Source organism: Melospiza georgiana, chromosome 27, assembly GCF_028018845.1.
Source record: "Melospiza georgiana isolate bMelGeo1 chromosome 27, bMelGeo1.pri, whole genome shotgun sequence".
Classification (NCBI taxonomy): Eukaryota; Metazoa; Chordata; class Aves; order Passeriformes; family Passerellidae; genus Melospiza; species Melospiza georgiana.
In genome coordinates this window covers 5,774,486-5,802,393 of record NC_080456.1, presented here as the reverse complement: position 1 = coordinate 5,802,393, position 27,908 = coordinate 5,774,486, and the positions used below count along the sequence as shown (strand labels likewise).

Below are 27,908 nucleotides of genomic sequence, written 5' to 3'. Positions count from 1 at the left end.
TCGGGCAGGTGATTGCCTTTCTTTCTGCTCCTCTGCTTTTTTTGCGTGAATGCTGGACAGCGACAAGTCTGCCTGAAAGCCTGGGAGAGCTTGGGAAAAGCCACGGTGGAGAGTTGTGGTGGTTTGGATTTATTTGGCACAAAGTACTCGCGCCTCTGCTCGAGGGATTCGTATGGCTTGAAGGTAAGGGATTGGTGTTGTGCTTTTCTTCCAGAAACAGGGATGTGGTGAATATCCTGGTGAGGGAACACAGACAGCAGTGGCTGCTGTGATCACCACTGCCTAGAGATGTAAATAAAGACAGGAGAAAAGGGAAAATATTTGTCATTACACCAAAAGGATCCATTAAGCCGTTCCTTTCCGCGAGACAAGAGGCGAGAGCGGCTTTTCAAACTGAAATTCAGGCTGTCTCATTTCTCCATCTAAACCTCTCACTGCAAAGCAACAAACAATTGTTATTGTATGCTAAAGAGGCATTTGGAGTTGCTGAGAAGCTCGGCTCGTTTTTAGAAGTTTGATGTTTAACGCTGCTCTCAGGCAGACACAATGGAGAGAGTGACAGGGAGAAGTGGAGGAGGAGGATGTGTGCAGAGGATAGAATGTGGGTACACTCCAGCTCCCCAAGGAACAAGAGTGTTCAGTCTAATTATTTGAGGGAAAACACTCTTTTCTCCTCTTACCACACTCATTCTTTTACATCTGGTGAGGCAAAGCTGGCATCCTGTCAGACTTCGTGCTCAGCACCAGTCCTGATGCAGAGCAATCCTCCCCAGTGGAGAACAGGGGATCTGTCACCCTTTCCTGAGAACCCCTGGAAGGAAATCTCTCAGAAATTCTTCTCTGAATGCTGCAGGCAGATTTTGTGTTTACAATCACCTTTGTCTCGACCTTCATTCATTTTTCCATTCCCCCCAGTTCCAAGTTCCATCCAGCCTTTTGAAAGCAGTGCAAAGTGCGGCTTTGGGGCAGGGAACCAAAGCCCAGGCTGGCGCTGGGTCCCGCTCAGCCCCGGGGTATTTTTGGTCCAAGCTGTTGTCTGTGGGTTGTTTCTACCCCAGATCACACTTCCCCACTCTGCACTTCTCAAGTCTCTCTCCCATGCCGGCTTTGCCACATGCCAGGCGTGGAGCTGCACAGCTCCCAGCATGTGTGCGGAGCATGAATCACTGCTGCTCGAGTTGTTGGAGCTCCGAGTTGGAAAGGAAAACAGCATGGTTTGTTTTATAAATACCCAGGTTACAGCAGGGCTGGTCAGATAGGTTACACATGCTGAGCAGCGTGGGCTGGCTCTCCTACGTGCTCAGGCTTTCCTGGCATTATTGCTCTTTACACACACAGTGGTATTAAAAACTCCAAGCCCTGGTTTTTATCTCTTTTGAAGTAATTGCTTGTAGTAATCTAGGAAAAAGCTCTTGGCAATATTTCTGACTCCATCAAGTAAAGACTGCTGTAGTTCTTGTTATCCCCCCTTAACTTTTATTCCATGCTGCAGAAATTCTGTTACGTTCAGGGCTCCCTTCTTTACTTCTGAACAGAGTTTGTAAAAGAGTTTTCTACTGATTTACGAACCCCTGTGTAAAATCTGCTGCGCTTTCCACATTTCCACCTAACTTCCATGTGCACACACGCACACTGTGTATGGAAATGAGCTTCCCTGCCACACTAGAGCAGAAAATGTGCAAGCTTCAGGCTTTAGAGAGCAGCCTGTGACCCCACAAAAGCGGGGGAGCAGTCAGTGTGGGTGTGTTTGAGAGCTCCTTCCCTGTGAGATTGTGCCCCTGTGTCACTGCCACCCTGCAGGAAAGGCTTGGCCAGGGTCTGGGTGGGATCAGTGGCCCCACAGTGTCCCCCATGCCCATCCTGACACTGCTCCCCACCCCAAATCACCCTGAGCTGAGGGGACCCCCCCCTGAGCCTGCCTGGCCGTGGGGATTGGGTGATTTGTGCCCACAGAGGGGTCAGCAGAGGCACAGGTGTCCCCTCTGTGCCCCTGTGCCAGGCACGAGGGCACGGGGTGCCCTTGGTGTGCTCAGGAGCCACACACCTGCCTGGCAGGGACACAGCTGTGCCCTCCTGGCACCTCATGGATGGGGCTGGCATTGTCCCCTGGATGTCCCCTGCCCATGGATGTACCTGGCTGCTCAGGCACGGCCACACTTCACATTCACAGGGGGATAAATAAACCCACTGAGCCGCCTGGGGAAAGGTAATCAGGGAATCACCTGAATAAAACCCTCTGCTGGGCATCCTCCTGCTTTTGGAGCTCCTTTCCTTTATCCCAAATTTCTCTGTGGCCTCAGCTGTGCCAGGGTGTGCAGGCACTCAGGGGCTGATAAATGCACACAAAAGTACAAATATTGGATCCTGCTCGCTGCCCCAGGCTGCAGGGACCAGGCAGGATTCGCAGCAGAGACCTCCTGGCACCTCATGGATGTGCCTGGCATTGTCCCCTGCCCTGCCCAGGCTGTTCCAGGCTGTAGGCACCAGGCAGGGTTCCCAGCAGGGACAAACGTGCTGGGAGATGCAGCTGCAGCAGCAGGAAAACCTCACAGAGCAGCTCGGAGCAGGCAGGGCTGTGCCAGAGCTGTTCCCCCTCTGTGGCACAGGCCTGGCACAGAAAGGGCCATTCCCTGCGTGTTCTCCTCCTCAAACCAAACCCATCCTTTGCTCCAAAGCAGCAAATCCCCACCCTCCCTGCTCTGGGTGCTTCAGCTCTGGAGCTGCAGGTGAAGCTGGTGGAACCAGGGATATCCTGGACTGGAGGGACCCACAAGGTTCATTCTGTGACAGTCACCAGACACAAATTCCCTGAAACAGCAGCCAAAAAAACCCCTTTGAAAAAACATTTCTCTTCAAGGTTTTGTAGCTCTCCAGTTATGAAGAGGATGGGTTTGGCTCACACCCCTCGCAATCCTTTCAGGATAACTCGATTTCAATTTCACCCTCTGTGCACAAATTCCCTGTGAGCGTGGAGGAAATCTGGCTCTGAGCTTTGGATTTCCCTCGTGCCCAGAGCTGACATTCCCTGCCAGGAGGTGCAGGACAGAGAACCCTGAGCTGGGAACCCTGGCACTGAGGCAGAACGTTCCCGAGTGCTGGGGACCCTGGGGAATCGCAGTTCCAGGGGAAAGGAGTCCACAGATTGTTAATGAATGCACAGCAAACAGTTGGGTGATGGGGGAGTGTTTGCAGAAACATCACAAACATTTCTCCATTCTCACACTCCTGCCCAGGCAAAGGCAGAATTGGATAAATAAAAAGATCCCAGACTGGTGGAACTTCGGCCTCCCTGGGGTATTTTTCTAAGAGAAAATTCAGTGGGCTGAAGGTTAAAATGTATTGAGGTTTGGAATACAGGTTTGGAAAGCTTTGTCTGGGATCAAACTTTGCTGTTTTTCACAAATAAAAACTTCCAGCAGCTCCTGAGGAGCAGGGACCCAGAGCAGTGAGAGCCAGGCTGCTGCCAGCGAGATCCTTTGGGGAAGGGGGAGGCAATTGTTTAAGTCCTGTCAGATGCATCATCCCCTGTGCTGTTACAAAACCAACCTATATTCAATCTGGAGTGATTGCTAATAACCATTAACTCCTCTCCCAATTGTTCTGCTTCAATCATGTTTTCTCTCGCTGTCCTTCACCTGGGTATTTTTAGCCTTGTAAATTTTTTTTAATTTTTTTTTTTTGGAGATGTGACTGTGTGTTCAGTTGCTGCTTCTCTGTACATCCCTCCCAATTATCCCGGTGGGTATTTTTCTCTCAACCCCCCAGAATGGGTTTATTTCTGGTTTACTCTTCCCTGTTGGTTTCCATGTGGTTATGTGGGAGGCTGCACTTTCTTTATCAAAGCAGAGAGCCATGATTAGTCCATTCAGAAAATGTAAATGCAGCTTTATGTGTTCTGGAGCGCTGGGGAGAGGGAGAGGCTGCAAGGAGCAATAAAAGCTGCGATAACAGAGCCCTGCAGGGAGCTCAGGCATGGCCACACTTCACACTTCACAGGGGCATAAATAAACCCACTGAGCTGCCTGGGGAAAGGTAATCACGGAGTCACCTGAATAAAAACCCCGAATAAATCCCAAATCTCTCTGTAGCCTCAGCTGTTCCGGTGTGCCAGGGTCTGCAGGCGTTCAGGGGCTGATAAATGCACACAAAAATACAAATATTGGATCCTGCTTGCTGCTCCAGGCAAGGTTCACATCAGGGACACAGCTCTGCCCTCCTGGCACCTCATGGATGGGGCTGGCATTGTCCCCTGGATGTCCCCTGCCCATGGATGTACCTGGCTGCTCAGGCATGGCCACACTTCACATTTCACACTTCACAGGGGGATAAATAAACCCACTGGGGATAGGTAATCACAGAGTCACCTGAATAAAACCCTCTGCTGGGCATCCTCCTGCTTTTGGAGCTCCTTTCCTTTATCCCAAATCTCTCTGTGGCCTCGGCTGTGCCAGGGTCTGCAGGCGCTCAGGGGCTGATAAATGCACACAAAAATACAAATATTGGATCCTGCTTGCTGCCCCGAGTGCTGGGGCTGGGGATGGATCAGCACAATCAGCGCCATTGAGAGCGCTCTGTGCAGTGTGCAGCTCCAGGGAGAGAAATGAACCCTTGAGCAGCAGCTCAGGTTGTTCAATCAGCTCCCCTGAATGCCGCAGCTGACACACTCCAGCAGAGAACTCTGAGCTATTACCTAAAATCCGGCACCTTGCAAATTACTTGTCTAAACCCCCTCCTATTTTGACATCTCAGGCAATGCGGAGCTCCAGCAAATTAAGATTCTCTGCAACGAGCACTCTCTGACCCCCAGCCCCTTTGTATCTGCTTGTTTCAAGCTTCTGCATGGTTGTATGACAGCTGAGGAAAATGTGATTATCTCTGGGATTGCTGGAGTCTGGAATTAGGTGTCCAGCACTTGATCTGTTTCCTCCTTTCAGTCCCAGCCCTGTCTCCATCCCTGGAGCCCACCCCAGAGAGGGGCCAGGACACCTCCAGCCTCCCTGAGACGTCCCCACACAGATCTGGCAGGTGAATCTCAGTCACCCGGCTTTGAAAAGCCACAATTATAAAGAACTTGCTAATTTAAAAAGCCCTTAAAAATAGAAACACCCCCCCACATTCACATCCATATTGTTGAACAGGAAGAATCACTCATGTCCCAGTACATGAATCATTCATCATCCCCATGAGGTTATGGATGCTCTAAAAATGTGTTTGTGAGTACTAAAATGGGGATTATAATAAATACTACAGGAATACATCAGCCCACCATGTCCAGGCATGTGCAAAGCTCCTTATTTGCACTTTGATGGCAAAACTGTAAGAATTAGGGAGAGTCTAACAAGGGAGTCAAAAAGTCAAGCCCAGAATTTCCATGTGAGTGGAGTCCCACACATTGGTTTGTTTTTATTTGTAAAGCAGGCTGTGATCCATGCCCGGGGCCTGTGCTGTAAAACAGGAGCTAATTAAAGCAGGACAGTTATTATTATAAAGCACTGCCATTATTATTATTATTGTTGTTATTATTATTATTTTGAAATGGCACATCAGGTACCAGTGAGATCCAGGCTGCTGCTTATCTTTCCTCTCTAGAACACCAGACTGGAAGAGGAGCCTTTCCCTCAAATTCAGCAATGGGATGCAGAGCAGGATTTGATATTTCCAAGGATAGCACTGAGGGAACAGGTCAGGGATTTATTTGGTTTATTTATTTCTTCACTGAAGTCAAGAGCTGAGGTGAATTCCAGTTCATTTGGTCACAGAGCTCCCACCCACAGGGATTTCCACCCAGGAATTACTGCAGGGCTCCCTCCTGTCCTTATAGGACACAAAATAATGATGTAGACACTCAAATTTCTAAGGTGAAAAAGAGAGTGTTTAATTTCTGATTCCAAGATTTATAGATTTCCAAAAGTGACAGTGGATTGGAGGGTGACAGTGCCACCTCTCCAATGACACTGGACAAACCAGCAGCCCATCAAATTTCTCTTCTTCCAGAAAGGGACGCAAAATAATCAGTTATTTACATGAAGAATGTAAACATCAGAAGGCTTAGGAAAAGTTACCATGACCTGGTGTGGTGGTCCCCAGGACAAGATGAGAATGTTGACTCCATGTTTCAGAGGGCTGATTTGTTATTTTATGGTATATATTATATTTTAAAAAAATGCTCTACTAAAACAATACTAAAGAAAGAGAAAGGAGACATCAGAAAGCTGGAAAGGAATGAAAAACAAAATCTTGTGACTGATCAGAGAGTCTGACACGGCTGGACCATGATTGGCCATTAATTAAAAACAAATCACATAGAACAAATCAAAGATGCACCTGTTGGTGAGCAACCTCCAGACCACATTCCAAGCAATCAGATAATTATTGTTTACATTTCTGAGACATATTGTTTATGTTTCTGAGGCCTCTCAGCTTCTCAGGAGAAAAAACCTGGTGAAAGGATTTTTACAAAATATCATGGTGACACCCTGGTCCCCAGCCACCGTCTCTGGAGCCCAGGCTGCATTTCTGTGAGATGTTCCACTAACGAAAGCAGAAATCCATGTGCAGGAACCCAATTCTGTGGGAGGATGTTTGTCTACATGTGATGTCTGGTGCTCTGCACTTGCCTTTGTCATCCTTTCCGAGCGTTATTTTTATTTATCTCAAGATTTATAATTTTTTTCCTCTCTCAGCGTGAAGAAAGAATCAATTAGGAAACCACAAGCCTAACAGAAAATGACAAGGATGGATGATAACAATAACAATAGCAATAACATAATACCATCAATTATAAATGAAACAAACCAATAATAATAATAATGATTATGATGATGATGATGACGACGATGTTGTCCAATTTCTTTGGGTCTACACTTCGCAATTTAATTTTTACCATTGAATTTCTGATTCAGGAGGCCTCACAATCACAACCATCAGAATTTAGCTTAAGAGGCATTGTTTGTAGAGAGAATAACACATGTTAGAAAAAATTAATGAAAAAAAAAAAACAGGCAGAGCAACTACTAAAGAGGGAGTTCAATAACTTGCACGTGTCCATCATGCTTGTGGTGTTCCCATAAAATTTTTATATTCAATGGGTCAGGTGGGACAAGAAAGTGACCATTATGAGTGGGAATGATTGCTGGTGCCATGGAAAAAACAAAGTCACAGGCGCCTGAGCACGTAAAAGAGAATATTTATTTTAGTATGACCAAGAGCAGTGTCTGCAGGAGGCTTTTCTTGGTTTCACCCTTAGCAAGTTGGGCACCTGCCTTCAGATCTGATTTTAGTCCCTGCAGCCTGTGATTTTTATTGCTGATGAATTAAACAGTTCTGAGTTTAGTCCTGCCTGAATTTGCACAATAACTCGCACCCAGCACCTTAATTAAAAACATTACAGCTCCTTGTAATTCTTCATCTGAAAGGAAATCTGCTCCCTGCCAAGCAGGGGAAAATATTCATGGCTTTGTGGAGCCCTGCTAATGACTTTGTGGATTAAAGGGAAATGGAAATCATGTGCAATTCACTGTCCCAGGCACTGGATTTAGGAATTGGGTTCGTAATGGATGGAGTGTGCACTTCCCAGCAGGCTGGAAACTTTGCTGACTGTGTAAAAGTCAAATAAAATTGAGGAGAGCAGCAGCTGAGCATGTGCAGTGATCCCAGGGACACAGAAATTCCTGCAATCAGCCAAAAAACGCAGCACTGAAAGTTCACATTTTTCCCCTGCCTGGGGATTTGTCAGTGATGCTCCCAACGAGTTTTGTGGAATATGGGAAGAAAATATTTGTCTTTTCAAAGTGGATTTTTTGGGTATGATCAGCCCAAAACCATGAAGTGATGCTCTGTAAGGGGGTTGGAGACATCTGGAAAGTCCAATCTGTTCTTGGTTGGCTCCACTGCAGCACCTCCAGGTGTTTGCCTGAATTTTAGTGAGCTTTTAATGGGAGAAGTTCAGTTTGGTGGCTCCTGCTGGTGGAAACAAAAGAAAACCTTAAAACACTTTTGTAACAGGCAAAAGGCAAAATAGCCACGATTTAAACTGGAAAATAGCCACGATTTCACCTTAAAATAGCCACGATTTCACCTTAAACTAGCCATGATTTCACCTTGAAAATAGTAATGATTTCATCTGAAAATAGTCATGATTTCACCTTGAAAATAGTAATGATTTCACCTTGAAATAGCCATGATTTCACCTTGAAAGTAGTAATGATTTCACCTTGAAAGTAGCCATGATTTCACCTTGAAAAGAGCCATGATTTCACCTTGAAAATAATAATGATTTAACCTGAAAATAGCCACAATTTCACCTTAAAATAACCACAATTTCACCTTGAAATAGTCATGATCCCACCTTGAAAATAGTAATGATTTCATCTGAAAATAGCCACGATTTTACCTTGAAAATAGTCACAATTTCACCCGGAAAACAGGTGGTACCACACCTGATGGAAGCAAAATCCTTCCACTACCAGAATCCACTAAATATGAGAGAATTTGAAATGTTGTGTGGGACCCCTCTGCTCTTGGGAAGCTTGATGGATCAGTAAAACAATTCCAAAGGCCAGGAAGGGAAAAATATTCCCCAAAAAGCACAGAAACACCTCAGGGTGCCGGGCTGAGCATCTTTCTTAGGGAAAATGAACACCCTGCCCGGGAGCGATGATTTTCCCGAAAATGTGAGTTTTGTGGCAAAACAGGGAGCAGCAGAGAAGAGAGTTGGTGGCTCCGTGGGTGGGACAAGCCTGAGCAGAGGGGGGACACGATGATGCAGCAGCACCAGGGTGGCGACACGGAGCAGGGAGGGATGAAAAATTGCAGCTATCAGAGGGAATGAACATTTCTGTGCGCCTGGGGAAGGTCAGAGCAAGGAGGGCAGGCAAACACTGGTGCTGCAGAGGCCCCAGGGCAGAGCAGGAGCTCCCCAGGAGAACAGAACAGAGCAGAACAGAACAGAACAGAACAGAACAGAACAGAACAGATGCTGCTTCCCAGAGCTGCTGATCCAGCACAATTCCTGCATGGCTCAGTGCCCGCAGCAGCTGGGAAAGGACAGATCCAGGGGGAGAGGTGGATTCTCCTTGTGAGAAACGCCAATCAGGTGGTTTAAAATGTTAAAGGTTTAAGGGTAATAAAATGGTTATAAAAACAGCAATATAATTAGAGTAGTAAAATATAGTAATATAGTATAAAATAGTAATATAATTAGAGTAATAATAATTTGGACAATTAGGGTTAGGAAAATACAAGACAATAAAAGCAAAGAGTTACAGACAGTCTGGGTACCTTTTCTGGGCAAAATAAGCTCAAAAAAGGACTAACGATAACAGAGGATTAACCCTTAAAAGCAACAGCCTGTTGCATATTCATACAGCTCATCCATGATGCATAAATTCCATTCAAACACAGGATTCTGGCTGGGCAGTTTCAGCTTCTGCCTCTGAATTCTGACTTCAAGACTGAGTGAGGCAGGAAGAAGTTCATTTCTTCTGATAATGGAGCAATAAATTCTCTTTCTCTGAAAGATTCAGGTGTCCTGTGGCTGCTATCTCAGTGAGAGTGCCTCATTCCTCTCTTTAAAAAAGTATCTTACATAGCACAGTTTCTATTGTAACATTATAACCTAAAACTATATATAAACTAAAACTTATAACCTAATAATATCTAATAACCTTATAATATTAACTTTTAACCTAACATTATAACCTACAACTATATTTAACACACTACTTAAGAAAATTAACACAGCATCACTTTCTAACACAATATATACAATATTCATTTTAATATTATATAATATATATACATACATATAATATTCATTTAATATTTGCAAAAAGCCAATCATAAAATACACATTTTTCACATCCTCCTCTCCTTTTGCCTGCAAAGATGGCAGAGGTGGGTGCTCAGGATTTGAATAGCTGAGCTGATGTAGCCCAGGGATGAAATGATTAAGGATCATTAGGATTTGAAATTTGAGGAGAACTGGATGGGGGAATTCTCAGAGCCTTCCCTCTGAGATGGGAGCTGGCTCTGCTCCTTGGCCACGAGGGACAGCAATAATTAATTGTGTTTTCTCGGGGTTTTAAATGCAGGGAATGGCACTTGGAGCAAGGGCTGTGCTGATTGACACATCCCCATCAAAGCTGCTCCACGGGACTGGGGGCAAATCTTAGGGATGGTTTGGGGCAAACTCCCAGAAATCTGAGGAGAACAGGGAGGAGGGAAAGGGGCACCAAAGAGCTCTGGAACTCGCTGCTTTTGGCAAACATTTCTGCAAACAAGCTCAGGGGGAGGAGTGGCAATGCAAAGAGCAGTTGTTCAACGAGTGCTCCCTGACATAAGTGGAGGGCAAATATTTGATGGCTTCAATCTGAATTATTATTATTTACTTTTAATAAAGTGTGGCTGAAGGACTTGAGAGCTCACAGTATCCCTGTGCCAGGTGCTGCACGAACAGGGGAAGCCTGGGAAGCAAAAAGGGTTTGTTCAGGCAAGGAATTAACACAACCTATTTCTGCAATTAAATTGTTTTACACTTCAAATGCCAAGTATCAAAGTGTGAACATCAGACAGACAAAAACAAATAAAGAAAATAAACCCCTTAAATATTTGCAAGGTTTTATCCAGTATTTTGTTCAAATTTCAGCCACTTCTGTACATAACTAAAGGGGGTGGGAAGTGAAGAGATTCAACTTTTCCAATTGCTCAAAATTAATACAATTGGCTGTGATTAAGAGTTATTTGCAGACATTGGTGGATGATCTCAAACACAGCACAGATTCTAAAGGAACACAGATCCCCAGCATTCATGAAGCTGGGAATTTATTAGATTAGTCAGAGGCTCAGATCTCGTCAGAGAGATTTTAGGCATTAGGATACAGATAAAGGAATTATGAGCAGAAAAAAGAGCTTTTGTGGAGAACAGGATGTTGGGTCTATAGCAATGTAATGTTTAATAAGAACCAATATCTTCAGGCTGAAGAGCTGCCTCTGACAGGGACCATCCCTGTGTGAGAGCACAGGGGAGGAATCAATCCTTCCCTTTAGCCACTGAAAATCGAGATGTGCTCAGCGTTTCTGGTTGTGTGTCCAAAGCTGAAAGCACAGAGTGAGAAATGGTTCTTAAAAAGCCTTTTCTGCCCATCCTCTCCACCCAGCTGAGAAGGGCTCAAGTGGGCTGTGTCTGGAGCAGCTCCAGCTTGAAAAATTCATCTGCCAAATGTTGCAGAGATCAAAGCTTGCCCTGCACCCACAGGTTCTGAAAGAACAGCAGGAACCCAGGGCTCTGCTCAGCCTGGCGGGCAGGACCAAAGCTCTCCTGAATTCCAGGTGGGCAGGGGCAGTGCTGGGCTTTTCTGGGAGCAGATTCTTGCTGGAGGGAGCTATTTATACCCCAAAATGGTCCTAAAAGGATTATTCATGACAAAAACCCCAAACCAATCCACTACGACCTCTCCTTGTTGAAGTTTAACATGTTGGAGTGAGAAAATGTTAGAATTGGAGGATTTCTGATAAAACCATATTTGGCTGCAAGTCTTCAATGAAGGCAAAGCCTTAATCTTTAATTTTAAAGATTCCTCTGAAAACGGAACCTGTTTTTTATTAGCAGAAGGACAGGTTGAGGGAAGTTACAGGAGCATTCCTCCCCCTCTAGGGAAGATATGCCTGAATTCTTCCCTTCTGTGAGGGCTTGCTAAGAAACCTTGGAGGATGAGATTTTCAGAGGGCCTGGAAGCAGCAGGCAGTGAATCCCCAGAGAAATTCAGCCTCAGGACATCCTTCTGCAGGGCTCCAGCCTGATGTGTGCCTGGATTCAGCTGGGAGGGCAGAGCACAGTCCTGGGGAAGGTTCTGCTCCATCACAGGCATGAAGGACAAATGCTCTGGGATGAAACTTCTGCCCTTTGCTTCCTGCAACAGAAATTCAGGCAAAAATTCCATGGGGAAAGAGGGATGCTTGAAGGAGCAGCACCACAAATGGAGAACTGGGAAATCTGCCTTGAAACCAGGGCTCAGCCTGGAAATTCTGGAGCCACCAGGAGCTGGGACTGTCCTGCCACCCTCTCCAGAGGCAGGAAACCCTCGCTGTGCTCCAGAGGAGGCTCCTGAGGGTCTCTGCTGCCTGGGAGGGGGTGAATCACAGCCTGGAGTTGGTGCAGGGAGCTCTGAGCAATGTGATTGTGATTATCAGTGCTGGGAACAGAGAACGCTGCGGTGGCATCAGCGAGAACAGCTCGGGTGGGTGACTCAGAGGCCGCGGTGGCAGCGGGGTGGTGTCACCCACAGAGCCCTCTCAGAGCCCTGGTGTCACCCCAGGGCCCTCTCAGAGCTCTGCTGAGCACCAGGAAAGGCTGGGAGCAGGTGCTCAGGGGGGCTGTGAGCACCTTCCAGCAGGAGCACCCAGTTAGGGATTATTATGTGTAGTACTTTCTAGCAAAAGCACCCAATTAAGTATTATCTGTGGTATTTTCGGGGTCCCTCGTGGCAGGAAGGAAATGATGAATCTGACTCCATTTATTTAGAATGATGAATCTTCCTCCATTTAGAAGGCTCATTTATTATGATATGATATGATGTGATATGATATGATATGATATGATATGATATGATATTGTATTGTATTACATTACATTGTATATTATATTATATTATATTATATTATATTATATTATATTATATCACATTATATCACATTATATCACATTATATCACATTATATCACATTATATCACATTATATCAGATCATATCATATCAATCATATCATATATCATATCGTATTAAAGAATGCTATACTAAATTGTACTAAAGAATAGAGAAAGGATACAGAAGAAGGCTAAAAGACAATAATGAAAAACTCCTGAGTCAATTGTTTTGATTTAATCACCATGATTGGTCATTAAATCAAAACAATTCACCTGTTGGATAAATAATCGCCAAACCACATTCCAAAGCAGCAAAACACAGGAGAAGCAAATGAGATAATTATTGTTTACCTTTTTCTCAGCTTCCCAGGAGTAGAATCCTGGGCAAAGAGAGTTTTTCAGAAAATGTGATGGTGACAATTACACAGAACTAGGAATGTTTGTGAATCAGAAGTGAGCAATAGCTGCAATTAATACACCCTTGATATCTTGGATAGCAGAGGATCAGGGGAACGGGGAGCCAGGAGAGAGGCAGAGGAGGAAGATTTTCCAGAGGATTTTGGAAGGAGCTGATGGCAGAACTGTTGGCTTGATCGATATGAAGGCTGCAGTGCTGAAATTAGAATTCAACCCCCTGAAAGCCCAGCCTGGGCGGGAGTTTTGTAGGAACAGATCTCCAAGGGTTCATAAGACCTGGCTCAAGGAGATCCCTGTATAAGATTTTGTCTCTGATTCTGCCCCTGTGTGTGCAGAGGTGCCCAAACCCCCTGCTCATGCATTGTGCTGGTTCCTGCAGAGCAGAGAGGGCAGGGCAGGGTGGGAAGCAGAGCTGTGCCTCCCCCAGCCGTGCTCAGGAGCACTCAGGTGTAATTACTGCCGGGCCTCAGTCACGGCTGTCACCTCCCCTGTCACCTCCCTGCTGCATTTGCATCAGCCACAGAGAGCCCGGGGGAGCTGAGGTTATTTAAAGGCACCAGGACTGTGCTGGGCGACTTCTGTGCAGCTGCTCCTGAGGAGCCCAGGGCAGGGCTGGGCATTTTCAGCAGCATCAGCAGAGCTCTCAGGTCAAGGCAGGATTTACAATATTTTCCTCATTCCTGGCCTCTCCTCCTCAGAGCCTGCAGACCTGTCCCCTGAGCAGAAATGAGTAGGAAAAGGTTCTCACTCAGTGCCAGCTGCTCCACACCTTCTCTGCTCTCCAGGGAACCACGACCAGGAGTCCACAGCAATTCTGGGCTGGCATGCAAAATAAAAAACAGAGAAACTGCTCCGGAAGAGGCTTTTTTCCCCCCTCCACAAACAGAGAAACAAAGCAGCTCCTGAAACACATTTCACCCTTCCCTTTTCTTCCACTTTCTCTGTGCCCCAAAGAAATGCTGCTTTTTCCTTTGACTGGAATATTTTTGTGGCATTCTCAGCAAACACCTTGAGGACAGAAAGGAATGTCAGTTTGACAGCTTCCCATGGCCCATTGATTCCAGAATTCCAGAGCAAAGTGACAACACCCAGGGAGGCAGCGTTCTGTGCAAATCCCACTCAGACATTGATTTCTGTGCCAAGCCTTTGGAGAGGCTCTGCCTGGGAGGGATGGGCACCTCTGGGCAGCAGCAATGAGCAGGAAATTTCAGTCTGGCAGCACCTGCAAGCCAAAGGCCTTGGGGACAGCGGGTGGGAGCTGATCTGAGTGGGACATGGCCCTCAGGGATGCTCTCAGTGCTGGCTTTGCCTGCTTTTTCCCTCTTGAGTGCACAATTGTGTCCAAAATTGGGTCTGGAGTCCAGAGGAAAGCTGGGCGCTGAAATCTCACCCTGAACTCCTGATTTCATCTTAAATGGGTCATGTCTGAGGCAAAACCTTGGGGGCTCCATGCAGGAGCAAAGGCTGGCTGCAGTTTTGGTGGGGAAGCCCCAAACTTTAACCAGGATCAGGCCTGGCAGGGTTTTAGTCCTGGAAGGGTTTGCAAGCAGGGTGAAAACCAGAAGGAGAGTTGCAGTTTCTGAGAGGAAGAAGGTTCCAGAAGCTGCCAGAGACACGAAGGGGTTTGCTGGGCCGTGAACATCCCACATTCACTCTCTTGTGCTCTTTCTCCAACCCTGATTAGAGATCCATCACGAGGAGCCACGGGGAGATATTGGCACAGCAAATGAGCATTTTTCAGTTTGATCTCTGGAAAAGCGGGGGGAGCTGCCAGCAGAGGAGGGCACAGCCCTGGCTCTGCACTGCAGCCCTTCTCCTTGTCCCTGTGAGTTCTGCAGATTCCCCCTGCTCCAACACAAACACACAGGACTCTGGATTTCTTAAGCAGAAAAGCTGAATCATTATCATATATCTTATATTTTTATGGGGATATCAGAAGGCACTGTGTTAAATCAAATTGACTAATGATTTTTTTTGCTACTTAATTTATTGGTTAGAAAATGTCTGTTTGTGTACATGTCAAGACTTTCTCTTTACTTAGGTGTTTACATTTTTATTTTGCAGATTCTTATGTGACAGAATTTTGTTTTTAGAGGTGTGAATTGTTTCCTTACTAGAACAGACTGTCGTGTTAACTGATTTTTATTTTCATTATTCTTTTACACAGTAACTTACCAGCTAGCTGCTAGGTCAGCCAGAGTAGCAGGGCTTAAACTGTATTTTAAAAATAACGGTATGACTGTAATTCAAAACTGTGTTAAAAAAAAATTTATAAATAATAATTATAAATAATATAATAAAATAATTATTATAATTATATATTAAAAAAGCCTTTTAGAAGGCTTTTTTTGGTAAGGTATTAGTGAGATGTCCCACCCTCCAGCTGCTGGGGAACTGCTTGCAGGGAGGTTTTTCTGGAGCAGGAGGGTGATGAGGAGGATGAGGATGATGAGGATGAGCAGCAGGGAGGAGCAGCAGGGTGCTGCTGCACTGCTGCTATCAAACAAACACGAGGCTGCAACCTTGCATTCCCTGTCCTGCCCTTGACCCTGCAGCTAATCCATGGCTGGATCAGCTCAGCCACCCTGGAAATCTCTGGGGCGGGAATTACAGTGGCTTTGCTGCCCTTAATTCTCGGGGGAATTTGTTCCTTTTTGGGCTCTTTCTCCCCCAAACCAAGGCTCTGGTTTATCTCTGTACAGGAACTTCACCCAGGCCAGAGCCAGGTGCTGTTTGTCCCTTTTCCCCAGGAAAATGCAGCTTTTGGGCAGAGCAGGAAAAACCTCCCTCTCCCCCCCAGCTCTTTAAGTGCTTCTTTCTTTATTTCTTCTTTCTTTCCTCTTTCTGAGGAACTGTCAGCACTGAAATCAAAATTGCTCCTCAAAGCGGGACTGAGACTCACAAACCTCCCTAATGGCCACCAAGAATGCTGCCAGCTCGGGGCTGGGGAAAAGAGGGTTCTTTTTAGCACTAAAAACTCCACTGGAAGTTCTTTTTAGTTCTAAAACTCAAACTTTCCAAAGCTGGGCATTAACAGAGTTGTCCATGTAACTGTAGTTTGTACCACGAGGATGTGTGCTGAATACAGCCTTTAATCGTGTCATCACACAATTTTAATTTAAACAGTTTTAATTTCTAGGTTTTAATTTCTAGGTTTTGGTGTTTAAGTTTCCCTATTTCATACAAAATATTTGGAACTTTTCTTCTCTTTCATTTTCCAAAATTAAAACTTCTTTTATTTTAACAGAAACACCAAATCTTTTCCTTTGTACAATATTCAAACATTAACTTTCCCCATGATGCATAGAAAGGCAAAAATTATTACTGTGAAAATAGTTCTATTTAAAGAAAAAAAAAATAAACTCTGGAGAAAGATAGAGAAGGAAATGAAAGGAAATGTTGATTGCTTTACCCAGGGATTTTTACACACTCCCTGAGCACCATTGAGGGAACTCCTGATGAATGGACATGAGATGAGCTATAAATGCCTCCTCCAATCCAGCAGGGAGCTGGAGCAGCCTGGGAAGGGCTGGGATGGCTGAGCCCATCTCCATCTGTGGCCTTTCCTTTCCAAAGCCAATTCCCTTCCTGCGCTCAGAGCAAAACCAGCCCCGGCCCAAGGGGCTGCTCCTGCCCCTCTCCAACCCTTTCACACCTCAAACACACTTCTCCATGCCCCTGCCTTTTTAAAAAGAATTTCTTCTTTGGTCCCACCCTGCATTTTCTGCATGGTTCTGCCTCCTCGAGATAGTTTTGCATTATGAAAGGGCAACAGGAGAGGAGAAAAAACTGTTGCCGTATTTAGCATTGATTTTTCCCCTTCACTCTGAGTCACAGAAGCTAACATTTAATTAATTTCTGACACTTTGACAGCTCCTAAGAAGACATTTGTAGAGCTATCAAGTGCTGCTGATAGCACTGTCAGACAGACACTTTTTGAATTATCAGCTATTAAGGACCCATATGCAACAAATTTCCAAGGATTATTATCCAAATTGTTCTCTGAATGAGAAAAGCACACAAAAGCTCAGTGAAACATAAAGAAACCATTGTTCCCAGGTGAATTTGATATTTGCAAATGTTTTGCTATTTTGATCACTTACGTGGTTTAATAAATCAAAGTCACTTTGTCTTTTTAATAAGGAAATTAAGTGGCCTTGGTTTGGGGTGTCTGAGAGCAGGGCCAGACCTCCCAGTGTGGTCTTGGTGGAGACAAAGCTTGGGAAACGTGGAATATTTGATCAAACATGGAATATTTGATCCTTCCCTCAAATGGAATATTTGTCCTTCCATTAAAGATGGAATATTTGGTCCTTCCATTAAACATGGAATATTTGGTCCTTTTCTCAAACATGGAATTTTTGATTCTTCCATTAAAGATGGAATATCTGACCTTTCCCTCAAACATGGAATATTTGATCCTTCCATTAAACATGGAATTTTTTACCCTTCCCTCAAACATGGAATTTTTGATCCTTCCATTAAAAGAGGAATATTTGGTCCTTTGGAATTTAGGGGTTTTCCTTCCTCATTGTTTCTTTCATCTCTCAATGTCCAATTTCATTTCTCAACAAACCCAAAGTTTATATGTAAAAGCGAATATCTTTTTCCATTCATCAATCAGTGGAATCCTTCCCATTGTTTCTTTTCTCTCCCAGTGCTGGTTTTATCCACCAGCAGCCCCACAGCTGGTTTGGAAACACAAATCTGCTATTTCTCTCACCAGGAAAGCGAAGTTCCCAGTTCCAGGAGCTGCTGAGGGCTGTGGGGTGGCAGCAGTGCTGTCCCCACCGTGTCCCCCCTCACTGTCACCTCTCTGGAGCAATGGCAGAGGCAGCACAGCCCAGCCCTGCCTGCAAAAGCTGCTGCTGTCAACTTCCATCATTGTCACTATTCCGGGTTTAAAATTTATTTATTTCACTGCTGGAGGAAAAAAAATATATAAGGAAAAAAGAAAAAAAAATGAAAGGAATACAGCCCAAAGCCCCACGAAGCACATGGAAAATAAACAAAGTGGGTCAAGGCACTTGTGCCCTGAACTGTGCACACCTCACAGGGAGCAGGGGATGGCAGGGACAGAACATCAGAACAGCCCAGGCACCCTGAGCCAGCTGGAACACAGAGGAACTGCCACAGAAACCTGGGCTGAGCTGGAAATAAAACCAACTGCTGCAATCCCCGCCTGGGTCAGGGAAATAAAAACCAACTGCTGCAATCCCCACCTGGGTCAGGAAATAAAAACCAACTGCTGCAATCCCCACCTGGGTCAGGGAAATAAAAACCAACTTCTGCAATCCCTGCCTGGGTCAGGGAAATAAAAACCAACTTCTGGAATCCCTGCCTGGGTCAGCAGCTCTGCATCCATCCCATTTCCAGCCAAACATTTCACCAGGGCAGGGAGAACAGGCTCCAGGGAATTCACAGAATCACTGGGTTGGGAGAGACCTCAAAGATCATCAAATCCAACCCAGCCCCAGCACCTCAGCTAAGCCCTGGCACCCCAGGGCCACATCCAGGCTTTGTAAACACACCCAGGGATGGTGACTGCACCACTTCCCCAGTCCCCAGGAATTCCCAAATTTCTCCCAAATTCACAGAATTCAGAGAATCACTGGGTTGGAAGAGACCTTCAAGACCATTGAGTCCAACCCAGCCCCAACATCTCAGCTAAACCCTGGCACCCAGTGCCGCATCCAGACTTTGTTAAACACATCAGGGTTGGTGACTGCACCACCTCCTCGGGCGGACCATGAGCAAGGCAGCAGAAACCTGATTTATTTTTTCCATTTTCATTTCCCATGCTGACCCAAGGGCCTGTGCAACACCTGTGTGGCAGGGTGGAGCTGGCAGCTGGCACGGGGGCCCCCATGGATCCCCTCAACCTCTCGTGGTACGACGGGGACAGGAACTGGAGCAGGGCCCTGAACGCCTCGGAGGCGGCGCACAGGCCGCACTACAACTACTACGCCGTGCTGCTGGCCCTCCTCATCTTCATCATCGTCTTTGGCAACGTCCTGGTGTGCATGGCAGTGTCCAGGGAGAGGGCCCTGCAGACCACCACCAACTACCTGATCGTCAGCCTGGCCGTGGCTGACCTGCTGGTGGCCACGCTCTGCATGCCCTGGGTGGTCTACATGGAGGTAAGGGCTCGGAGCTGGCCTGAGGGAGGGTGGGGAGGGTGTAGCAGCCTGGAAATCGGCCTACTGAATTCCCCACAAGTGATTTTCATGCCCTAAATACAGGGGTTTTGTTCCCTGAAGTGCAGGTTTTTTCGTTCCCAAAATTGCATTTTTTCCCATTCCTGAAAGTATACCTTCTTCATTCCCGAAACTGCATTTTTCCCATTCCTGAAATTGTAGCTTTCTTCATTCCCGAAACTGCATTTTTCCCATTCCTGAAACTGTAGCTTTCTCATCCCCCAAAATTGCCTTTTTTTTTCCAGGAGAAGGATGGGAGAGCAGGTAGCTTGAAACCCCACTGCTGCTCAGAGCACTAAATCACAACCCAATTGCACCAGAAATTTGGGGTCAAGTGGGAAAGGACCCCAATTTTGTGTTCAAAACTCCACCATGGGTATCACACTGAAATCACAGGGAATTTGTGGAGGTGGAAGGGACCCACAAGGATCATTGAATCCAGCAATCAGAAAAAAAAATAAAAATAAAAAGCAATCAAGGCCCTGTTTCTGAAGGGCTGCAGGAAGGCAATTGTGGAAGTGGAAGCAGGATGGGAAACCACAGTTTTATGTCACGATATAGGGGGAAAAAATCACTTTTCACAGCACAAACCATGCTGAGTTTCCAGGCACTCACCCATGGGAGGGATGATAACACAGGGAGGAGAGCAGGGGAAGGAACCATCATCACTGAGCCCAGTGAGTCCTGATGCGAAGCAAAACAAAGCCAGTGATGTGGCAAGGGCTGCGGGAGAGCACAGTGCTAATTATCCCCGAGTTAACGATTGTTTTCGTGGCATTGGATAACTCAGAGCCGTGCTGAAGCTCATTAAGTGGCCACGGGCTGGGGGAGGCAGGCTCTGCCTCTGGGGCTCCATCTCCTTCTGTTCTGCTCCTTCTAGTCCACTTATTCCACCAGTCTGAAGCAGAGGTTGAGGCTGGGAGAAGATCCTACTCCCTCAGGTCCAGCCAGAAGAACCTCTCAGACCCTTTTTAATTTTAAGGCAGAAGAATAAACCACAATGATGCAAAATTCTCTCCCTTTTCTGGGCTCACGTGCAGGGTTGGTCAGGAGCCACAGCTACCTTCATCTCCCATTTGGGACAGTTTCCTCCAGGTTTTGTGTCACAAGCTTGGCCTAAAAATCAAACTCAAAATTAACACTTGAGAAAACCCCAGCCTTGGTGCAAACAGATCTTTTACCCCCAAACTTTGGAGGTTTCTCCAGCACAAATGAAAACACCAAGAGAAAGAACTGTGCAGTTCCCAGCTTCCCCCAAACCATGCCCTCAGGAAATCGGTTCCACAGAGGTTTGGATCTGGCTGGAAACCTTTGCCTTTGGGCAAATTCTCCTCAAAGTTCCTGATGTAACTGTCTCTTAAGTGCTTTTTTAATCACTGAGTATTCATCTGTCACTCAGGCTTCAATGCAGTCATTCTCCCTTCTTTATGCTGCCTATGGTTATGTATATCAGAGCAGAAATAACTGAAGAATAGATATCTTATTCATTCTATTTTCAAATGCAGTAGGGCTCTATTTTTGTTAGAGGGAAATATACTTTTTTTTCATCACATGTCAAACACAGCAGTCCGAATAATTGCTATTAAACTTAATTGGCAAAGTTCAGCTTCAACAGCAAGAGAAGTGAGGAGAAAAAAGGCTACTGGTGCCTGGAAGTGTTATCATTAGTTCTTTGTCTTTAGCACTTTGTGTGGAGTGTTAAAGGCTTTTCACTCTGAATTAAACTCATTTTCTTCACCAAAAATAAAAGAGATAAAGGTTAGGAATGCCTACCCCGATTTTTTAAACTAAGAAATGAAGGGAAGCTCTTGCTTGTCTGACCTTTGCTGGGTGTAATTGGAAAAGCTGTCTGGGAAAAAGCTGTGAGTAAAATCAGAGGTGCTTGGGAATGAAAATTAATGTGTTTCCCTCCTCATTCTGCCTTGAAATCCTTCAGGGAGCTGTTTAAGCTCCTTTATCTTCCCTGGTGAGCCCAGGTTTGTGCTGGGGCTGCCCAAACCCACAGAGAGCAGCAGGGTGGAACCACAGCAGCTGCAGGGATTGCTCTCCAGCCCCAGGGATTGCTCTCCAGCCCCAGGAATTGCTCACTAACCCCAAGGAATTGCTCACTAACCCCAGGGATTGCTCTCCAGCCCCAGGGATTGCTCTCCAGCCCCAGGGACTGCTCACTAACCCCAGGGATTGCTCTCCAGCCCCAGGGATTGCTCTCCAGCCCCAGATTGCTCACTAACCCCAGGGATTGCTCTCCAGCCCCAGGGATTGCTCACTAACCCCAGGGATTGCTCTCCAGCCCCAGAGATTGCTCTCCAGCCCCAGGAATTGCTCTCCAGCCCCAGGGTTTGCCCAAGGATTGCTCACCACCCTTCCTCTCTCCGCAGGTGGTTGGGGAGTGGCGGTTCAGCCGCATCCACTGCGATATCTTTGTCACCCTGGATGTCATGATGTGCACTGCCAGCATCCTCAACCTCTGTGCCATCAGCATTGACAGGTGAGGGCTCTGTGCCAAACCCAGGCTGTGCCAAACCCAGGCTGTGCCAAACCCAGGGTGGCCAGTCCCAGCACCTCTGTGGGACTCAGAGGCTGGAAAACAGTGGGAGTTTGTTGAAGAGCATCTTAGAGGATCCCAATGAGCTGTGAGCAGGGGGTTCTGTCAGGAGGCACAGAAACTCTGCTCCTGGGGGTGCACATGGAATTGCTCTGTGCTCCATGGCTCTGGCCCTGCTCTTTGTACTCTGGGATGGTGCAGCAGGCGTTGGTGGGACGGTGGGAGGAGAACACCAGGAGCTGACCCAGCCTCACCCTCCTGGCGTGGCTGCAGCCCCCTGGCACACATGCCCTGTGCTTGGCGGGCAGTGGCAGCCCCGGCAGGGTGACAGCAGCGTGGGGGATGTGTCCCCTGCAGGTACACGGCCGTGGCCATGCCCATGCTCTACAACACCCGCTACAGCTCCAAGCGCAGGGTCACCGTCATGATCGCCGTGGTCTGGGTGCTCTCCTTTGCCATCTCCTGCCCGCTCCTCTTCGGCCTCAACAACACAGGTGAGGGCTCTGGCACCTGCAGCTGCCTCCTGCTGCTCTCCTAGGCAGGCAGGAATAAAGGTGGGATCAGGTCTGAGGTATATTGGAAGTGTCCTTTCCCTCTGCATGTCCCTCCCGCTGTCCTCTCAGACAGCCAGAAATAAAGGTGGGATCAGGTCTGAGGTGTACTGAAGTGTTCTCTCCCTCTGCCACCCCTCACTATTTGCACGCTGATTCTGGGTCTGTTTCATCTCCAGCTGTTCCAGAGCAGGGTTTCAGTCTCACCAGAACTGAGGTGATGTAGAAGTTCACACAACACCAATCTGTGTTTACCTTAACATTTGTCCACTAGAAATTCAAAATCCTCCTTCTATTAAAACACACAGAAAGGAAAGCCATGGGACAGAACCTTCCCTGAGGCAGCAGAGAAAAGGTCTGGCAGTCCAGGCAGCAGTTTCCTGGGAATATTGGTTGGATCCAGCATGGGATCTGCAGTACTGAGTGGGGGAAAAAGGGGAAGACCATGAGGTCACAGGACACAAATCATGCGAACAGTGCAAATTGCTAAAACACCCAGTGCAAACAACTAAATAACGATTTAGTGCAATACCACACTCAGCTGCAAGGCAAGGAGCAGCCAGGACTTTCGGGGTGATGTGACCCCCTCCAGCACGAGGGCAGCCGGGGACACCAGCCCTGAGAGGTTTTCTCTTGCAGATGAGAAGGAGTGCATCATTGGCAACCCCGCCTTCGTGGTGTACTCCTCCATCGTGTCCTTCTACGTGCCCTTCATGGTGACGCTGCTGGTGTACGTGCAGATCTACATCGTGCTGCGGCGGCGCAGGAAGCGCGTCAGCACCAAGCGCAGCAGCCACGTGCTGGACTCGGACACGCAGGCCCCCCTGAAGGTAGCCAGCCTCCACAGCCTCCCCCTGCCCTGCTCCCCCTGCCCCACGCCGCCCTGCTGGGGCAGAGCTCCCACAGCTGGGTGCTGGGGTCACTTTGGGCTCCCAGCTGCACTCCCTGGGCTCCCGGCTCGCTGGCTGCGGCTCCTCGGGCTGCCCTGGATTTCGGGGATGATCCAGCAGCAGATCTGCACCAGGAGCTGCTGCAGTGACCCCCAGCATTGCCGTGGGCTGGGCTGGGGTAGCCAAGAACAGAGGCTGCACTGCTGTGTGAGTCAGTCCTGCAGGATCACAGACGCGAGGAATGGTTTGGGTCAGGAGGGACACTAAAGCCCATGGGCAGGGACACCTTCCACCATCCCAGGTTGCTCCAAACCCCATCCAGGCTGGCCTTGGGCACTGCCAGGGATCCAGGGGCAGCCACAGCTGCTCTGGGCACCCTCTGCCAGGGTCTGCCCACCCTCACAGGGAGGAATTTCTCCCTGATACCCAATCTAAACCCATCTCCCTTCAGTTTAAGGCCATTTCCTCGTGCCCCACCACTCCAAGCCCCTCTCCAGCTCTCCTGAACCCCCTTTAGGGGGTGTCAGGTGTCCCCAGAGCTCGGTGGCAGCGCCTGGGGTGCACAGCTCCTCTCTGGGAAGCACAGCTCTGCAGCACCAGCCTGTCCCTGCAGGAGCTGTGTGTGAGGGAGCCCAGCTGGGCGGGCTGGCTGTGAAGCCACTTGTCAAAGCAGGGCTCTGGCAGCACACACAGCACAGCCCGGGGGATGCTCCAGCTCCACACCCTGCTGCCTGCAGAGGAGGCAGCCAGACAGGGACACGCAGACACAGCAGAGCTCCGTGGCCTCCTTGCTCTGGTGCACAGCACAGGGGTGGCAGCCTCCATCCCTGCTCCTCCTCGGCATTCTCCATCCACCTCTCCATCCTGCTCGGCTCCTGAGCCGCGCTGCTGAACTCCTGACTCATCCCTTTGTGTTCCCACGTGCCTCCCTTACCAGCTTCCCTTCCCAACCCCTCTCTGCCTATGTAACCTCTGAGCTGGTGCTTGCCCCTTAGGACAAATGCACTCATCCAGAAGACGTCAAGCTCTGCACAGTTATTGTGAAGTCCAATGGGAGCTTCCAAGTTAATAAGCGCAAAGTGGTGAGTGTTAAAGAGAAGTGGGAGCTTTCCAGAGCTTTCAGCCTTCCCCTTCTCCCTCAGGACACGAGGTTCATTTATGTAGGGTGGGAGAAAACTAAACCTAAGAGCAAAGGTTACCATTCAATCTCAAAATTTAAATAGTCTTCCCATTCCTTGGAGTGAAGCAGGGGGTTTAAGCTCACAGAGCTCACAAAGCCAGATTAAGCTCACCGAAAGATCAGCTCTAAAAGCCACGGCATTTGAACATTTTTATGCTTTTGATTTCCTTCTCCTCTCTGTTATTTAAATCTTGGACTGCATTGGCTTTGTTGGGTTTTGGTTGCCGATTCCATTTTTATTTATTTTCACTCTGAAAACCTGAACAAAATCTGTAGAGAGCGGAGACAGCGTCTCCCCCATTTCTGAGCCTCTTTGTGCCAAAAAGGAGAATCCTCCAGTGCAGCTCTGTCCATCCCATCTGCCCAGAACACCCCAACACAGCACAGCCCTTCCTCCAGGCAGGGAGGGAGAAGAGGGACTGACTGTTCTCCAGCATCATCCAGCTTCACTCTGTAAGGAATGCTCGTTGCTCCTCTCTGTGTATTTACCTGTCATTATGTTGTGGACATTTGATTCTTGTCCAGGAGGCAGAGAGTCACATAGAAGAGATGGAAATGGAGATGGTGTCCAGTACCAGTCCCCCTGAGAAAACGGCCCTCAAACCCACAGCACCAAGTAACCACCAGTTGATTGTGCCAGTTGCTTCTAATCGGGGCAACAACTCTACCCTGCAGGCACCCCTGAGCAGCCCTGGGAAGGTGGAGAAGAATGGCCATGCCAAAGAATCCCACCACACAGCCAAGGTCTTCGAGATCCACTCCCTGCCCAACGGCAAGACGAGGAACTTGCTCAAGGCCGTCATCAGGAGGAAAATGTCCCAGCAGAAGGAGAAGAAAGCCACGCAGATGCTGGCCATCGTGCTCGGTGAGAGCGTGCCCTGCCTGCCCTGGGCTCCCTGCAGAAACCCCTGTCCTGTGCAGGCTGATTTTCCAACCCCCCAAAGAACTCATTTCCCTTCACACATCAGGAGAAGATGGCAGGAAAGTGTGCTGGTGTTCATAGGGGTCTGAGGATGAGGGAAGAGATGAGAATAATGACTCCATGTTTCAGAAGGCTTGATTTATTATTGTATTATTTTATTATTTTATTTATTATTTTATTTATTTATTATTTTATTGATTTATTATTATTAATTATTTTATTATATATATTATATTAAAAATATACTAAAAGAATAGAAGAAAGGATTTCATCAGAAGGCTAGCTAAGAATACAAAAAGAAGGAATGACAACAAAGGTTTGTGACTAACCAGAGAGTCCAAGCCGGCTGACTGTAACTGGCCATTAATTAGAAACAACCACATGAGACCAATCCCAGATGCACCTGTTGCATTCCACAGCAGCAGATAACCATTGTTTGCATTTTGTTCCTGAGGCCTCTCAGCTTCTCAGGAGAAAAAAACCCTAAGGAAAGGATTTTCCATAAAAGATGTCTGTGACAGGCAAAGGGCTGCCCACGGGTGCACAGTGCACTAAGCTGGCACAGGGCTGCACCAAGGGTGCCCAAAGCTGCCCCACTCGGGGCCAGCTGAGCTCCCAAAACCAGGGAAGACTCCTGGGCTTTCTGAAATAAAAGGCAGCAGAGCTCAGCAGAGCTGGCACCTTGAAGGGCAGAGTTTCTGCTGTGTCTGAGCTCATTCCGTGAGCAGAGGAGTTCCTTAGTGCCAGGGCAGAACGCAGAGCAGGACACTGAGCACACAAACACAAATCCCATTCCTCTGTGCAATAAATTCCCCTTCCACCAAAGAGAACCTCGCTGTTCCCCCAGCCCGAGAACCCGCCCAGCTTTCAGCCATCAAACTCCTCCTCTCTCCTTTTCCCCCCCAGGTGTTTTCATCATCTGCTGGCTCCCCTTCTTCATCACTCACATCCTGAACATGCACTGCGACTGCAACATCCCGCCGGCCATGTACAGCGCCTTCACGTGGCTCGGCTACGTCAACAGCGCTGTCAACCCCATTATCTACACCACCTTCAACATCGAGTTTCGCAAGGCTTTCATGAAGATCCTCCACTGCTAAAGCCACAAACAGCGCCCGCTTTTTTTTAGGAACGGAGGGGGAAGAGGGAGCGATGCCATCCGTGCCGGGGAGGGGGCTGGAGCTCTGGAGCTGGGCACCGCGCGGTGCCCGGGCACCTGGTGGGGTTGGAACGAGGTGGGAGGGTGTCTCACCTCTCTGGGTGACCTCTGGACCGGCCCCCAGGGCGCTTTTCAGAGCCAGCCTCGCGCTGTGTTGGAAGTGGAGGCGCAGGAACCGAGGAGCTCTCGCTCGGTTCTCGCCCGTGGCCACCGCCCGGCCTGGAGGGCACTGTGGACACGGGGTGGCCACGGGGCAGCAGGAGGTAGCGCTGGGTACAACTCTCACCAAAGACAAGGCCATGCTTCCCCCTGGCAGCAGGAGCCAGCCAGGGCCTCTGCGAGCTCCGTGCAATAGCTTTGCCTTCACCTCGAGCTGACCCACCCGGTGTTTAACTGCTGAAGCCTTCAGAAATCCCATAAAAACCAACCCAAGAACTTTCAGAGGTCCCCAGACGGGTCAAGAAGGTTCTGCCACCCCCAGACCCTGCAGCAGTGGGAGCCTATGAGCCACGGGTGGAAGGGAGAAGGGGGCATCAGTCTCACATCAAACCATCGGTGTAAATAGGAATGAATAGGATGCATTGTGGAGCCCCAAGCCAAAAAAAAAAAAAAAAAGAGATGGAGAGAGAGAAACTCAAGGAGTGGAACCTTGTCTTGCATGGTGTACATCCAACAGGACCCCCTCAGCTCCCATCAGCGGTTTCTGCCCACCAGCATCTCATCTCCAGGCTCTGCCCAGGTGACAGCAGGGCAGGGTGGCAGCGTGGTGAATGTACAGACACGAGGACACTGTGCCAGGGGGCACCCTGAGCACCCAGCCAGGCCAGGGCTGCTGCTTCGCACCTGAATCAGGGGCCCAAGGAGCGCCTCGGGTCTGATTTGCCTCTGTCTCTCCCCAGAGAGTGCAGAATAACATTGTGCCTAATTTAAATCAACAGTCAAGGAGATAAAACTGTGCATTTTGGAAAAAGCCAGAATAAAAACCCAAGAAAGCCCCTGCCTGGACCAGCTCCTGTGTCCAAGCTGGACTCTGGGAAGGTCTGGATGTTTCCAGCATCCCTTACTCTCTGCTATCTATTTTTCCATGGATTCTAGGAATGGAAACCCCACAAGAGCATCATTCCACCACGCTGAATCTGGCACTGCCAAAGCCACGCTCTACATGCTGTTTGTACTCAGTTCACATGATATTTTGCAATATCTCTGTAAATAAAACGCAGCAAGGTGAATAAAACAACGTGGAAATAGGTCTGGCTAGAAATCCCTGCAGGATGTTGCAATAGCCATAACCAGGGGCAGACTCCCAGGGTGCAATTTCCTGCTGTTTTCTAAAGGAGTAAAATCACAATTGGGAAAGCAATAGAATCCCTTTTTTTCTCTATGCAGTTTGTGGAATATTCACTCA

General features: G+C 47.8%; 1 protein-coding gene across 3 annotated transcripts; it reads left to right on the top strand.

The window, feature by feature from the left end:
- Positions 1-26,452, top strand: DRD2 (dopamine receptor D2). 3 transcript variants are annotated; one of them, XM_058041262.1, is made up of 8 exons: positions 1-183; positions 18,871-19,199; positions 21,635-21,744; positions 22,159-22,295; positions 22,992-23,182; positions 24,238-24,324; positions 25,098-25,287; positions 26,251-26,452. In XM_058041262.1, the coding sequence occupies exons 2-8, from the start codon at positions 18,927-18,929 to the stop codon at positions 26,442-26,444; spliced, it is 1,182 nt and encodes a 393-aa protein (XP_057897245.1). In that variant the 5' UTR covers positions 1-183; positions 18,871-18,926; the 3' UTR covers positions 26,445-26,452. The 3 variants fall into 3 exon arrangements, with proteins under 3 accessions (XP_057897245.1, XP_057897244.1, XP_057897246.1); XM_058041261.1 differs by having other exon boundaries at positions 24,948-25,287; XM_058041263.1 differs by lacking the exon at positions 24,238-24,324.
- Positions 26,453-27,908: the final 1,456 nt, after the last annotated feature.